This window comes from Rhineura floridana, chromosome 5 (assembly GCF_030035675.1).
Source record: "Rhineura floridana isolate rRhiFlo1 chromosome 5, rRhiFlo1.hap2, whole genome shotgun sequence".
NCBI classification, from domain to species: domain Eukaryota; kingdom Metazoa; phylum Chordata; class Lepidosauria; order Squamata; family Rhineuridae; genus Rhineura; species Rhineura floridana.
The window spans coordinates 44960735-44977302 of NC_084484.1; the positions used below are offsets into that span (position 1 = coordinate 44960735).

A 16568-nucleotide genomic window follows, 5' to 3' on the forward strand; every position below is an offset into this window, starting at 1 on the left:
CGGATCACATGGTGAGAGCTCCGGAGCTCCTGCCATTCCCTTGCTTCAACCTACCTTCTTGGCTGTTGTGTGGTTGTGTGCGCAGCGCTGCCCTTCACCAAGATGGTGGTCGAATTTTCCTAAGGGGCTGAAGCCTCTGCCACCATCTTGGCTCATGGTATGCATGTGTGCTACGCGTGTGCATCCCTGCCATGAGCTAAGATGGCGGCAGAGGCTTCAGCCCCTTAGGGAAACCTCGGCCGCCATCTTGGTTAAGGGCAGCACTGATCACACAACCGCACAAAGCCAAGAAAGGTAGGTTGAGGGAAGGGAATGGCGGGGGTTGAAGCTCTCGCCGTGCGATCCATGGCAGCGATCCTGTCACAAATTATGGAAAGGGAGCACCGGAGACCAGGGCAGGCTTGTGCCCAAGGGCCCCGGCATGTCTGGGGCTGGCCCTGCCTCCCTGTCTAATTTGCTGCATTTGCAGTGTTTTCACTTTGTTGCACCCCCAGGGAAAATGTTTGCTTTGCTTTGTGACAGGGCACGGTCTGGGAGGTGGTTGAGTGAGAGAGACTATGCTTGCTGGCTGAGATATAATGTGTCGGGTTCGCACATGGTTTGGTGCACTAATCTCTGAGCAGTGGCCTCTGCCTCCCTCCCTTACCAGCGGAGAGATGAGAGACCACCGTGGCTTCGGGATGAGTGAGGGGCAGGCGGAAGTTGCAGCAGCAAGTAGCCAGGGTGCTAAAGAGCTGCTGCTTCCAGTTTTCTTTCTTGCTCTTCCTTTCTTCCTAATAACTGGGATCCATCTTCATCCAGATAAGCAGCAGTGACACCGTTGTCAGCAGGGCCACTCTGTGACACCATGCCACCGCACTGGCCACTCTTCTATGTGTGTGTGTGTGTGTGTGTGCGCGCACACACACTGGTTTCCAGGTAAATAAAAAGGGATTTTTTAAAAAATGCAGAGATTATACTAGCTTCGGTTTCGATAGGCAAGGCTCTCACCTGTTTAATAGCTGTTACAGTGATGACAAAAGTGAAAGCCCACTTGTCAATGGACTAGTGCAAATTAAAAAATCCCCCTCCTATGGCAAATGCAAAGAGTTCCTAACAGGACTTGTTAAAAATAATAGTATAGTTAACTTATAGTACAATATATTAGGGTTGCTGGGTTCAGGGCCTGAGACCGATCCTGTATCTTTAGGAGAAGAGAAAGTCAGCCAAGTGCAGGTGTTCTTGCAACACTGTAATGGGAAAAACCACAAGGTGGAATTCTCCCTTCCCCCTGCACACCTTTTAAAGATACAGAAGACCTCTTGGTTGACAGGCCCGGCCTCCAAGAGGTCTTCTGTATCTTTAAAAGTGGTGCAGGGGGAAGGGAGAATTCCACCTTGTGGTTTTTCCCATTGCAGTGTTGCAAGAACACCTGCACTTGGCTGACTTTCTCTTTTCCTAAAGATACAAGATCGGTCTCAGGCCCTGAACCTGGCAACCCTAAATATGGATTAAAAAAATCTATTATCCTGTGTGTGTGTGTGTGTGCGTGTTTATTTTTCCTACCCACCAGTTCTATGAACACTGTCTTCTTCTAGGGCTGGTGATACTTGTTGACATAGCAGAAGCAGCAGCAGTAGCAGCAGCAATGAATGCTGGCACTGATTATGGGACTGAGGCCAGTTTAAGAACATAAGAAGGACATATGCACATAAGAAGAAAAAGGCCTTTCCTAGATCATAACAGAGGCCTGTCCAGTCCAGCATCCTTCTCTCACAGTAACTAACCAGATGCCCATAAGAAGCTCAAAAGTAGAAACATAGCACTCTCCTGCTCATGATCCCCAGCAACTTGTATGCAGAGGCATACTGAGACTGCTTTTATCCAGGACTGGCTCTAGGTTTAAAGGGGCCTTTGGCATGGCGGCCTCTCTTGCTCACCACCTATATTTTCAGTGGATGTGCGGGGGGGCAGGCCTACTAGAGGAGGAAGCTATGGCTCCTTTGAGGAGTGTGGGGCAGCTGCACGAGACTAGAACCCTAACGAAGCTTTGATTAGATTCCTGTGATGGATAAACCTCTTTTGGACACATTTTGATACATTAGGACTGTGCACACACTAACCCATTTGTAGCACATAAATGAAGTTTTTCTCAATCCGGAATAGTTCATGTTCATCCTCAACATGCTGCTTTCAATATAGATTGATTCTAGATCCTCTTTCCACAAGGATGGGTGTGTTAATTGATACCCCTATCCAAGATTAGGTTATCCACACCTTTTCCTCCCTGCTCATGCCTCAGGTGAATGATGAAGGAAGTGATGACAGCAATACTGGTATACTCCCACCCACAATGAAATTGGACAGATGTGGATACACTCCCTCCCATTGCTGGGACCTCCTCTGTTTTCATCTCCTTTCAATTGGATACAACTGCAGGATAATGCAGAATCAATCTGCAATGAGTTTTTATTTTTGGAATGAAACTAGTTTCTCAAGAAGCACTTTCAAGGGCAAAAAACTGGCAACAGGTCTAGATTGTGTATGGACTGTGTGCAAAAAACAAGTCTCCACTGATTCTAGAGTAAAATGTCATGTGTTTACCAACTTACCTTTCCATAAAGCTAATCTCAAATTGCCTGGAGAGCAAGCATGCTAATCCCAGACCTACAAATAGCCAAGAGCTGTCACACAAATATTGATTCCACAAATCTAATACACATCCTACTAAGTCAGTGATTCCCAACCTGGGGGCCTTGGCCCCCAGGGGGGCCACAAAGAAATCCAGAGGGGCCATGAATAGTAAAGAAATGAATTATTAATTTTTTAAAAAAATGTTTTCACTCCCTGGACACTGTCTGCTTCCCACTGCCACTGCAGATGACACCTCCCCCTTGCTCCAAATGTGAGGGGACGACTTTTGCTGAAACGCCAGAGTGTCTTTCAGTAGCACCAAAGGCAGGCATCTGCCTATAAAATACATGGAAGATGCCAAAGGAGGCTGAGGGTGGAGATACCAGAAAGAAGAGGGGATTACTATCCCCGACTCCCGTCTCCTCACACTACCGCTGACGACGACGCCCTTACTCAGAATGCGAGGAGAGGGCTTTTTGTGAAGCAAAAAGAAGCAAGGCTGCAAGGAAAGGCTGCTTTCCCCCTTCCTTCCTGGCAGCCAGCCTGGGGGGAAGGGGTCATGAAACTTTTTGAGCTTATAAAGGGGAGCCTGTACTCATAAAGGTTGGGAACCACTGTACTAAGTGACAGCCTGATTAGATATCCATGTTAAATGGCAAACATCAATATCACCACCACCTTGATAGTTTTCCTGGCCCATCCACCTTCGGCAATTAACAAACACACTGCGAGGGCCAGGTTCAAAACTAATTTTCCCATTGGCTGGATCCAAATTTGCAAGGGCCTCCATGACCAATCCCTCCAAGCCTAATAGTTTAAGGGTCCCAATGGGGGGGAAAACTGGCCATTAACTGTGCTATTTTGAAAACAGAGGCTTTAGGTTTTGATGAGATCAGACTTCCCAATCCTATGGGAAATTGCTGCCCATTGTATTTCCTATAGAGATATAAGTATACTGGCTGTTAGCTTAGGAACTTAACTGTAAGTCTTGAGCATGCTTGTCCTCAACATGCTTTCAATATAGATTGATTCCTCATCTGTCCAGAATGGTGGGTGTGGTTACTTGATTCACATTTGAAAACCCTATCCATGATTAGGTTATCCACACCTTTTCCTCCCTGCACATGCCCCAGGTGAATGAAGAAGGAAGTGGTGACTACGATATTGGTTTACCCCCACCCACAATGAAATTGATGCTGATACACCCCCTCCCAATGCTGATATACCCCCTCCCATTGCTGGGACCTCCAACATCTGTTTTCATCATACCATACAGTTTCAATGCCAAAGCAGAACAGAGAAATTAAAAATTTTCTCTATGATTTTTTTCTTTCTAAATTGCTTGTTTTGTTCATGCCTCTTTTTTCTGAGCTTTATATATGCTGCTATGGACTGGTGTAATATTGCAAATAAAAAAAAAACTTATGTACTTTGCTAGTCCCTAATAGGAATGGGTACTACGAGGTTGGAATAGCTCCAACCCAAGGGTCATGTATGTGTGCATGCATACCATATGCCTACCCTTGACACAGGTCAACTTCTAAGCAATTTCTCCAAAGTGCTTCCTACATTGTAGTGAAATCATTTATATGGAGTAGTTGTTAAGGCTTGTAGTTAAAATGCCACCTTGCATAACTCTTGCATTTTCCCTCTACGGCCCTGTAGTGATATTGCATTGACAGCCAACTTTCAGGGGCATTTATTTGCTATGGAGCTTTATTAAAACAGGTGTTGAGGCAGTCAGAAGAATTAATGATCAGGAAAAGATTGTCACTGCTCAATAAGCACAATTCCTGGGGTCCCCAAATCAGTGGAGAAAAAATGCCACCAAATGCTGATCTTAATCCAGGACTTATCAAGTTGGCTACACATTTTTGTGGACATGGGCAGATAATAAAATGCTCACTTTAGATAGATTAAGGGATCAACTGCCTTTCCTTTTCTTATCTCCAAGAAACAGACCAATTACCTGAAACATGCATTGATCCGTAAATTTTGTCTTTCTGCCCTCAGTGTGCAAACTGGTCCCTACTTAGAGGAGTCATTAACGGCCCAATCCTATACATATCTACTCAGAAATAAGTCTCATTGAATTCAAGAAGGCTTATTCCCAGATGAGTGCAAAGGGCAAAACATACAGATCCAATTCTTCTAAATTTTTGAGAGAAATCAGCCTGCTCCACCCTTCCTGTGTTTTACTTTGTGCCCCTCTCCACAGAAGATCCCCCCCGAACAATCCACCCTTGAATGCCCATGAGGGTGAGAGAAGGAGAGATACACGTGGAAGAGAGAGGAAGAGATGTATGTGTGGTGACCTGAAGAGCAGAATGCTGAATGGGGATAGGAAGGCATGGACTGATCTGTGCCCCATTATCTGGCCTACCATGCTGAGAGGGAAGAAGAGAACCAAAGCACTGCTGAGCCCTGTGGGCATCTCTTGTCACCCGAGTCCTGCATCCACATGGGGAAGTATCATGTGCATTACCGACAAACATGTTAGCAGCTTTCAAATGACTGCTTCTTTTCCACAGGTAAATGGTAATCTTAAAAGGACACTGCAGTGACCTGGAGTACACTGTATTGTTCTTGTAAGAAAGAGTACTGTAGATCATCTTCACTGAGATGTATGCAGAAGGGCATACACATGGTAACAACTCCCTGTTTCCTAATGCCTAGTACTCTTAGGAATCTCATCTATATAATCTGCCATCTTTAAAATATAAGTATGTTTGAATATTTTCCAAATCACTCTAGAGATTTTGAAATAAATCCAGAAAGGTTGCCATGTTGTTCTGCTGCAGCAAAAAATAGATTTATTGTGGCCTAACCTATTCTGGACTAGAACTACTAAACAATGGGGCCAAAGGGTCATTAAATGCAAAAGGAAGCAGCAGGTCTGTGACATTTCTATGCAGAGCCCAAATGTCTACCAAGTAAAAAAAAAAATAACCCCTTTGCAACAGCAGTCATTGGTGGCAATGCCATCCTTTATGGCTCCCACTGCACTTTAAAAGGGAGGGAGAAAAGATGGCACAAAAGATTTCATTCAGCTGCCTGTAGTTAAGGCAAGCCTGTATGGGTAGCCAGCTCCTTTTGAATACTTCCATCCCAAAGGCTCAAGTACTTATTCAGAATGATATTTGATTATAGCTTTTTTTAAAAAACTGTTATCACAAATTGTCTTTATATATATATATATATATAATTATAAATAAATAAATAAATGTTGAGTTAAAACTTATTCACAAATGTCTGGCTTGTAATCAGTTATCTTATTCCCATGGCCAAGCTATAACTTAAAAATGTACAGCATTTGGTTTAATTTCATTAACTGCCAAGGCATGTTTTTAACCATGTCCTCAAAAAGCTTCTGGAACAATGGCAATGATGAGATAGAATAGGAATACTAAAAGATGATTGGCAAGCTCTGTTTTTTTTTTACAAAAAGAGTTAGAGGGTAATTTGGACATAAGTTTTCACTGAAATCTATAGTTTAACTTCCACTGGTTTAAATGGATCTGAATTTTACCCAACATGTACGTTTTAGTGCTTGAGCAGCCCAATTGTCTATGCACAGTCTAAGGTCATATATCTATGTGACGTATTAAAAAGGGTTACAAACTGACTTAAAAGAAATGAACTCCAAAACTATAGTTCTGTGAAGGGACTGAAATCACTATTGTTGAACACTTGCCCACACAAAACAACAACTGCTAAGGTTCTTTGGAAGGGTTGTGATATCTGAATAGATTTCAAACTGGTTTAAATATGTGATATGGATTAAGATCAACATATAAGGGATTTGACTGATGTGAAGAAAGGGTTTATGAAAACCCCTGTCTCCTACCAATCTTATAAGAAGAATGGCTGTAAGATCAAGCAGGGTTCTATTTCCTCCTGTGCTGCCCTCACCCCTTTCCTCAGTGCTGTTGCCCTCTGTGATGGTGTTGCACACATTTATCCTGGAATCAATGGGAGAGCCATGTAGCCAAAGAACAGCATGATTTTACTGAAACTGAAAAGTTGTAAACGGGATTTGAAAGAAAAACCTAACTAAATCTGTACAGAGGGACTATTTGTTTATATGATGGATGATATAAACATTTCTAGAAAAGGGCACAGTTGGCCAGTTTGGACATTTGACTTGACTTTAATAAGCTTTTTGCTTTCTAGAGTGGAATACCTAAATTTCATTTAAAAAATAATAATAAAAAGAAGAGTGTATGCTCTTCAGATCTCCCTAGTTGGTTAAAAATATGTTCTCACTTCAAGCATGAACCCTCAATTTTCTTTCTGAATGCTATTTCATAGTGCAGTTTCCAGCAAAGTGCTCTACATACTTTATCTCAATAATCCTTACAACAGCCATACAATATTCTTATCATTCCACCCCCATATTGCACATGGGGACTGAGGCTGGGATAAAGATGGCTTGCCAAAGGCCACATTTTGAGTCTACAACAAAGAAAACATTTCAACTATGGGCTTCATTTTTCACAATTCAGTTTTTTAGCAACTATGCTACACTAGTGGTCCATTTTGAGATGCTTGAAAGTATTTTCAAATAGCTTTCCCCACTCAAGCTCTGATCAAGTATCACCACAAAACAATTATTCATATATGCCACTTTCAAGGAGAATGAAATAAGATACAAAATAGTCCTTGGGGCTAGGGAGGCATCATCCAACATCATTACAGCTCTCAGGAATAATTGAAACGTACCAATGAAGCCAACTGCTCTGTATTCATTATGAAGAGTGAAGATATGTTTTCAATATTCCCATACACCTGGCTTTGCCAAACTGAAGCTTACCTTCCAATGGCTTCGGTAGAAAATGAGCTGCTGGTTTTGTTTTCTTCACTCTGTTTCCTTTCATGACTTGCCCTTCTTTATTGAGCCCCAAGAACCAGGCCCTACCTGACTCTTGTTGTCTGTAGAGCATTGATGAGTAGATTACATAATAATTTTCAAAAACAGACTCTTTAAACTTGCACTCTGGTGTAAAAAGTTCCTGCAATGGAAAAAAAGATGTTAGAGGATAGTCTTGACAAGTGTGGCTCTTTTCTACTTTGTCCTGTTTTTTACCTTTAAATACAAGAAGCCAGGTGGCATTTGGGCTCATAGATTCAAAAGTCTGCAACTCAGTTTGCAGTTTTGTTACTGGGCATCCCTTGACAATTCAATTCATGCTTATTTGACACATCAGTAAAATGATAAACATGGTTTTAAAATCCACAGTACAGAAGGTAAGACTCTTTGATGAAGCAATGTATGCCATTCAGGTTTTCCAAGGTTCTTTGGTGGAAGGCATGGAATGCAAATATTTGAACCACGTGAACAAAAAAATATTGGTGCAGTAAACGCGTTGGTTTTTCTTACATTGCATACATTTCTCCTTCGAAACAGCTAAGGCAAAGACCTTCCATGTAACTGATTTATCAAAACAGTTATTTGAAACTAAGAGATGAAAACCCCTAAGAAAAAGTGTATATTGATGCTTCCTGATATATCAAGGATTGCTAACGAAAGTCTTTTGAAAGGTTGCAGAAAATTCCAGTTGCTAAAAGGGACCCCCCACAACCATGATTCACTTGAATGCAATTACGTTTGGCTGCTCAGCAACCAGGTAGCAAGAACTGTATCTACTGCAAAAGCAGAAGCTTCTGTAAAGTCGTCAGCATAAGCATCAAATCCTAAAGCTAAAATCCTCCTATTTATGCCCAATGGATATTATATGTAATTTAAGACTTTAAAAATAAAATTCACTTAAATGGTTACCTTCATTAACAATTGGCTCTTCTTTGACTACAAAGAAACAGGAAGAGTTCAACATAACCTAAAACTTAAGTTAAGATCCTTCAAAATTGTAGATATTGAAAAAGACTGAATAAATTATCATTACTTCATACTTTAAGCACATTGTCTGGTATCTCTCCAAGACTTCTGAAAAAGCAATAAAACTGGGAAGTACGCCAAGTGTCTAGGAGTTGCCAATTTCAAAATGACAAAGTTTTGCAGCTATTTCTCTGAATATTTATTTTAGGTAATAACAAAGGGTCAGGGTAACTGTATTGGTAACCTTAGCCTTGGATCTTGGCAAGAGACTGTCTCTTCATTTCCATATGAATACTTGTCCTCTTTGGAAAAATGGGCCATTTGTGATGAAATGTCTATTCACTTGGGAGATGGGGCAAAATCATAACCATCATGTTGCATAATACTGCACATAACTCTGTCTGGATTAGGAATGGAAAGATCTGTCAGTTTCAATTCTCTCAGTTACTCATTTTTCCAATCTTAAATTCAGTTCTCATTTCTGCAGCAATTTGGAATTTTTTATTTTAAAAAAAGAAAATTCTCCAGCATTTTAATGCAAATTTCTCCTAATAAACACATTTTTGTAAGCAGTTTTGACTAATGTACACATTTTTACAAACAATTTCTCATCATGTAATGCAGTTTTGCATGCTACTTTCAGTCATATATTCATTTTTATGAACACTTTCCTCTAATATATGCATTTTTGTAAACATTATTTAGTTGGCGAACTGCATCACAGAATTTTAATAAGTGCAAATTTCAAGGCATGGCTGTGTTTGGGTTCTCATATTGTTTTGGAAAGTGCGAATGTGATAGATTCGACTTCAAATGCAAACTTAACTGAAATTCTCACCCATCCCTAGTCTAGATCCAACCATTTAGGTACTGTAAGTGCAAATAAAGACAACTGCCACATTGTGAACCTGAGCACTGAAGTAAATGGTGCGCTGTCCTTGGCTCATATAGTCAAAGCAACAGATATATCTACACAGATATAGAAACATCATTTCCTTGATTTCTGATGTTCAGGCATAGGTGCCAATGCTTATGTAGTCAAAGTGGCACTACTGATTCACAAGAGGCAGGTATCAGCAGGTTTGGCAGAATCCTAAAGTTAGCAGAAGTACAAAAAAAATGGCAAAAACAACCCTAAGATGGGATCACCCCCTCAAAGGCCCTATGAGAACTGAGCATGCTCAGTGGCCATGGAATACTGGCTGACATTTGAAAAACTGAGGGTGGGGGAAGGTGGAATGGAATGGAGTATCCTGAAGGATGATATGGCTGGCTGGCTGAAACACTAAGGAAGAGCATTCCACATTGCAACATTTAGTGGTATGACACGTTCTTAAGTGTGTATCTATATCTATCATCTATGCAATCTACTTCAGTAGAAAGGAAAAAAATGACACCCACTTAATTTATTTTTCTATTTACACACAAAAACAAAAGTCTACGTATAAGTGCAATGAATGCATGATTCTGAAAAGAAGTGAACTCAAATAATTAATCCATCATGGATAAGACACTTCCAAAGCAACTACACATTTTGTGTCTTATTAGACATTTCCCCCTAGCAACTGAAATAAAAACATATTCCAGGAGATCTGTCCAACCTGCCTAATTTGATAATTTACTTAATGTAAGCAACATGGGTATAATCCAACCAAACAATTGTAAGTGTTATGGGTGTCAATGGGAGTGATCCGTTTGGTGATGCATTTCCTCTTTTTTGGTGATGCATTAAGTGGTCACCCTAATATGTACACTCATACATAGTCAACAATAAGAATTCCAACTATTGTTTAATACAGTAGCATCTTGAAAAAGAAGAAAAAGAAAAAAAAGTTTTTCCTGTTGGTGCTTCTGAACCTACAACACAATCATTTCATTTCCCCCCCGCTATCATCTGCAGAGCACAAAGGTTCTGTGAGCAGAGGGCGGCAATTTCACCTGAGTGCCCCCCCATGCACCAGGAGCAGATTGTTTGATAAGCCAAAGGACAAAGTTCATCCATTTGTTGCTAAAATTGATTATGAAGAGAAAAGAGGAGGCGAGAAAATGGAGGGGAAATAAACTCAGTCAGCCAATACTCTTCTGAAAGGATGTAGCAGACCTGTTCCTCTCCAAGACCCTGGTGTGCAAGGTAGTGCAAACCCAAGATCTACCAGGATGAGCAGAGTAGATGGATTCTCTGGATGAGTCAGCTGAGCCAGTGCTACGCCAGCTGAAGCCCCTCATCCCAGTTCAGCTGGAGAAATGCCAGTGCAATCTTCTATCCCAGCCAGGTTCAGCTAAAGCCAGGATATTCCCTAAAAGGTGGTGAGATTTGGTGCAACAGGACAGGGGAGAAACTCAGCCCTATTCCCAACCTTCTTCAGCTCAGTAATGGACCTAGGACCCAATCCTCAAATCTCAGGCCCACACTCACCTGCTGGTTCCTGAACAGAGTTTGGAACAGGCCTAAGTTACACAGGGCTAAGTTATAGCAGCTTCCAATAGTTAGGATCGCTTTTTTAGAGTATAAGTGATTATGCCCTAAAGAACCCCTATATACCATGGAGATCCTCTCTTGAGCATGCCAAGCTGCTTGCTGCATTCATAGAAAGGGAAAGATCATGTCCTTCCTTTTCAAGTAAATGTACATAGTAAGATTTGTGGTCCATGATTAACAGTGCTTGTAGATAACAATGGTTTTATTTGTATTGATATCTTTGGAATGATCAAGAAACTAGGCTGTGGAATCTGTAATCAACCTTTGCTCTGCATCAGCAGTTGTACATTCTGCGTTCTTGAATTCTGTGCACCCTTGATCTTACCTGAGTCCTCCGTTATCCTAACCAGGTCTCCAACAGGTATCAATCATATATCCTCCTGCTGCTTTTATTGTCCTTTGGAATCCCCTTGCAAAGTAGAATGGGAAATCAATGACATTTTAGCTGACCTGTGTACTTTTATGAAAGTGAGAAATTTTTGAAGCTAGTTAGATGACAGATATAAAATCCAGAGAGTTTTGCACTTTTGCAGAAGTCAGCTGAAAAAAAAGTGATGGACTGACAAAACATTGAATGCTCTGTCATGTACTGTATGCTGTATTTAACTCTTCTAGAACTGCTACTAGTATAGTTCACCCAGACTAATCCCTCCTGGCTATAATCTGGATCAGCTGAGACTTGCCTGACCCTAACACATTCAAAGGAACTCACAGTCCCTGTGGGTGACATGGTCATTGGTTGCATTCAATCGGCCTTCTGGTTATGGTGTCTATTTTTAGTGCAAATCTTTTAGGGGACATACTGTATGCACACAAATATATACACGCAATTGTCAATATGTCAAGAATGACTGGTTTGCTAAGGTTTGTTAATAAAGATGGTTCTATGGCAGGGAATTGTGAGGGAAACAACTTGCCTGAATTAGGGTCTCTAGAAGGCCATGAGACTGTCAATTCCCACAGCTGAATCCAATTAATTAGGCAGTGAGTGAGAACACCTGCTTATCAGCTTGAGACTGGTACCTCAAGGCCACAGGTCTGGGAAGGTTGGAGAAACTGCATGACCAAAGTGCTGAAAGATTTCACCATCAGAAAGCCCTCTGATTGGCTAATTAATTCCTGGCTGTTGCTGGGCTTTTTCTCAATAAAAGTAGAGCTCAGATGTTGGTCTTTCTTCTCCAGTGTTCTTTGGTGTTCCTACCTGATGTTGGGGTTCCATCTTCCTATTGCTCTCCAGGCCATACATCTCTGGGGAGATGTGAAACCATGAAGTTTTTCTGCCTGTCTTCATATTATGAGTAACTATAGAATAGGCAGGACAGTTTTGTTATTTTTGTCCTTTGATTGAACTTTTTTGTATTTTACCTAAGCTTTTGGGTGTTTGGTTTAAGGAACTATTTTGCTGCTATATTTTTTGCACTGATAATTTCATTTTAATAAAGATTACTGCTTATTCACCACTGTGTGTTCATTGCAGAGGAATTTTGGCTCTGAATCCAGCACCTGGGCCATTTAGCCACAGCCTACTGTATAACTGGGTATTTTGCCTGAAGGCTCCAAAACAAGGAGTGCATTTTTGGCTCTTGTCTTTTGGAATCCTTGGCAGGTCTATTTCTGGCACTTTGGATCTCCCCTTGGCCCAGAGTGGGTGACCAGGTTTAAGGAGTGGTGGTGGTCTACCTAGCTTACAGGGTTGAGTTGGCTTAACTCAGCCCTGGTAAGGGAAGTACAGGTTGTGCCTGGCCAGGACCAACTGCCCTGGGTTTGGGAGTTGATCCCCTGGCAAGTTCTTTGCAACAATTATAACTCAAGCAAGTTCCTTTAGGCTAGTGGTTTTGCTACAGAAACTGCATTTATCCAGCAATAATGAGCTCTACTTTTTATTGTTGAGGAAATGTAATTCATTTCTTAGGTAGCGCACCCAGTGCCCTTGAAACTGGAAGTTGTGTGAGTGCCACAGAAACCTAGTGGCTAGTGACCATGCCATAGCATGGTGACAAGTGACAGTCCAACTCCTGCCTGCACTCCATACTTACATGACTTCAGTTTTTTTTATGACTCTACTAGTTCCATTTCAAAGATAATGCTCCCCGCTGTACTCCTTCAGTGGTAATATCGATTATAGCTTTTTAATGTATAAAGGGGGTAGAAAATCCTCAACAAATCTCTTCCCAATGCTGTCCTGCTGTTTGATGAGCTTTTGGTGTGTTCACACATTCTACTGCCTAAAAATGTAGTTATAGCCTGTGTGCTGACCGATTTCCTCTAGCACTGGAGTGCAGAAGCGTTCTGTTAAAAACACAAAAAGAAAGAACTCCATTCATTCATACTCAAGAGAAGACTAATTGTATTTGTACCCCATCCTTTTAAGACTTTCTATATGGAAAAGTTTTTGGATTCAATTCGCTCCACCACAGGCACAGTACCCACGGAAAAAGTGATTCCCACAAGGCTCAACAGGGCCCTGTTTATGCCCCTTCTTCCCCTTGGCCCACATGCAGACATGCAGGGAGGCACTACGTCACTACCAAAACAGAGAGAAAACTGACTTTCCTCAAGAACTGCCAATTTGTATGTGTGTGTGCCACACTACTATGAGTAAGGGGAGGTTTTCTGTGTATTTACATGTTGTATTATTATTATTAATAATTAATTAATTAAATTGATACCACGCCTTTCCTCCCAGAAGGAGCCCAGGGCAGCAAACAAATGACACATCACCAAAAACACCTATAAAATATCATAAAAACAAAAATTTTAAACAAACGTATTTTTTAAAAACACCTTAAATTTTTTTTCTAACAAATATCTTAAAAACAATTCCAACACAGATGTGGACTGGGATAAGATCTCCATCCAGCCCTCCTCCCTCTGCTCAGTCACAGATCATGGATATAACCAGCAAGAGCAAACCTGTGTCTGTTAAAATAATAGGTAAGAATTATTTTAAAATTATGATATTGTAAGAGAATAATATGCAAAGGTGTCTGCTTTGTACATTATACTGAAAGCAGTATTGACCATCCCATACTAAAGCACATTTGGTTGAAACAAATGAAACCCTGCATTTGTACATTGTACTTTTCATTTTTGCTCAATGGGGCCTCTTCCAAGGTAAGTGTGTATAGGTTTGCAATCTTAAACATTCGTTAATTTCAGCTGTTGCTTTTCTGGATAATTGGTTTGTTGTGCAAGGAATGTGTACTCCTTAGTCTTCATTCCTCCTCCAATGTGCATTGCATTTTTTTTCTGTTTCCGTATTAGAAAATGAACACTTCTCAGCATGCCTCTATAACAGAAGTGGTTGTGTTGGCTTTTAAAATATTTTTATTTTCACTTTACTTAACCATTTTCTGTCCTACCTTTGTAATAGCCAATAAGGCTTCAGAAATAAAGCAAGAATTACAATTGACAGTTCAATCCAATAGGTAGATGTCAGAAGTAAGTCCCAATGAGTTCAGTGGTGGCTTACTTCCATGTAAATGAAGATTGTAGTAAATAACAGTCATTTAAAACATCACAAAACATTGGAAAATAACAATTTGATGAATGCCAACATGGCCTTTGCTGTGCAGGTACGATTCCACATATGGTGAAGACAGTTGAGCCCTCTCCTCCTCTCAGCTTGCCTTTGGCTTGCAATGTGTGCCTGGATGCACATGCACTGCAGCATCCAGCCCTTATTTACAAGAGGACAGGGCATGTCTCCCATATTCTTTTCCTGCCAAAATTGTATGGAATTTTACAATTATAACTATACTATATATAGTCTGAAGGCACATAAGGCCAGCACCCTGCTGAAGCTAAGCAGGGTCAGGTCTGGTCAGTGCCTGGATGGGAGACCGCCTGGGAACCATATGTAAGCCGCCTTGAGTTTCTCTCATGAAAATAAAGGCGGGTATAAATGTAATAAATAAAACAAAATGGAATATGAAAACATGTATTATGAAATACAAAACAAAAAATAAACAATCCAAAATTGAAGCAGATACAAGTTATAAAGAATAAATACTCCCAGAAAATATATGAAATCAACTACAGGGGGACTATTGTGGACTGGCAATACTAGGACCATTATATTTAATTTTAATGTTTTTCTTTCCCTGTTCATAAAACCACAGGTGAAGAAATGCATCAGGCAGAAGCTGGCCATGTTTGTAAAAATAATAAAATCATGCCACACTGCCAAAAATGAACAATTTTAAAATTGGTCTTGCATCAAACATATGTCCATTTCTTAAGTAATGCTACCGCCCAGATCTTCCAGAAAGCTATAGTTACTCAGTGGAAATCATGTGAGGTCCCTACCACAAACACTCTGGCTGCTGATAACAAATGACTACAGTATAGGGTTGCCAGGCTCAGGGCCTGAGACTGATCCTGTATCTTTAGGAGAAGAGAAAGTCAATCAAGTGCAGGTGTTCTTGCAACACTGCAATGGGAAAAACCACAAGGTGGAATTCTCCCTTCTCCCTGCACACCTTTTAAATATACAGAAGACTTCTTGGTTGCTGTATTCCAGTGACAGACAAATCTGAACCTTAGGTCCACCCCTCTGCCACTGACAACCAACCAGCTCCAAGGTAGCTGTGAAGTAACTAGCCACAACTTAGGATACTATACCGTATCCATGTTGCCTAAATAAGGAATCCATTATGGGCATGGCCCTTAGCAGCTTCAATTTACTGACATTTTGGAATTTGAGTGAACATGGAAAGCCCTACACAACATATTAAATCCAAAGGGGTTAATTGATTATGGTATGTGGGGAAAGGGGCAATGGAAACATGCATGTGTCATTCTTCAGGTTACAAGAAGTGCTGCAACAGGCAGAGTCGGAACTCTTACCTGCGTCAGAAGTTGTCTCTTTTTCACAGGAGAGATGTGGGGGGGGCAGTTTGGGTATTACACAAAGACTGCGAGTCTATTATGTGTCTGGTCTCTCTTCTAGCATGTTGTAATGTCCAGAATGGTTCTGAAGTGTGTTGATTTCAGTACAGTTCACTTCCCAATGAGTGTAGCTTGGATTGCAGCCTAAACCAATCTGTAGCATATTAAGGTCAAGGGTAGCCCAATCCACAAACTAGTAGTTGGAATTAAATTTATTTTATTCCATTGACAGTAATGTGAACAATAACTTCATCCTTAACCCAATTAAGCTAAATTGCTAGGATTTAAGCTGGTTTAGTCCTATAGATTTGAATGAGATTAAACAGTTTAAATTAAAATACTTCAGCCTAACCAAGTTGTGAATCAGGCTGCAAATCCGATTAGACCGAAGCACTCTGATTTAACTAATATGTACCAAAAGATGAAAGTGGATAGCATCCAAAACCAGAAAAAAGACTCCCAACGCATTATATACAGGCCTTCATTAGGGGCTGTAAATATAATAAAATAGCAGGGACAAGCTGCATTAATAAACATATACATTAAAACCATACATGATGAATCTCTATATAAATTTTTTTTTACTTACAATAGCTGGTGTATGGTATCTTTCCGTGCACAAAATTGCTATCATTAATTCAACCACCACAAGAAAGAATTCATTGGGTGTATTCACATACATACTCGCAGGAGTCATATTTACAGCCCCTGATGAAGGCCTGTATATAGTGGCCGAAACGCATTGGGCTG

General features: G+C 40.8%; 1 protein-coding gene across 4 annotated transcripts in view; it reads right to left on the minus strand.

The window, feature by feature from the left end:
• Positions 1–16568, minus strand: part of FGF14 (fibroblast growth factor 14) — a 525484-nt gene that overhangs the window by 4415 nt on the left and 504501 nt on the right. For all 4 annotated transcript variants that reach the window (XM_061626601.1, XM_061626600.1, XM_061626599.1 and 1 more), the window contains one exon: positions 7427–7625. In XM_061626601.1, the coding sequence (XP_061482585.1) occupies positions 7427–7625 (199 nt within the window). The remainder of the gene's footprint in view (positions 1–7426; positions 7626–16568) is intronic.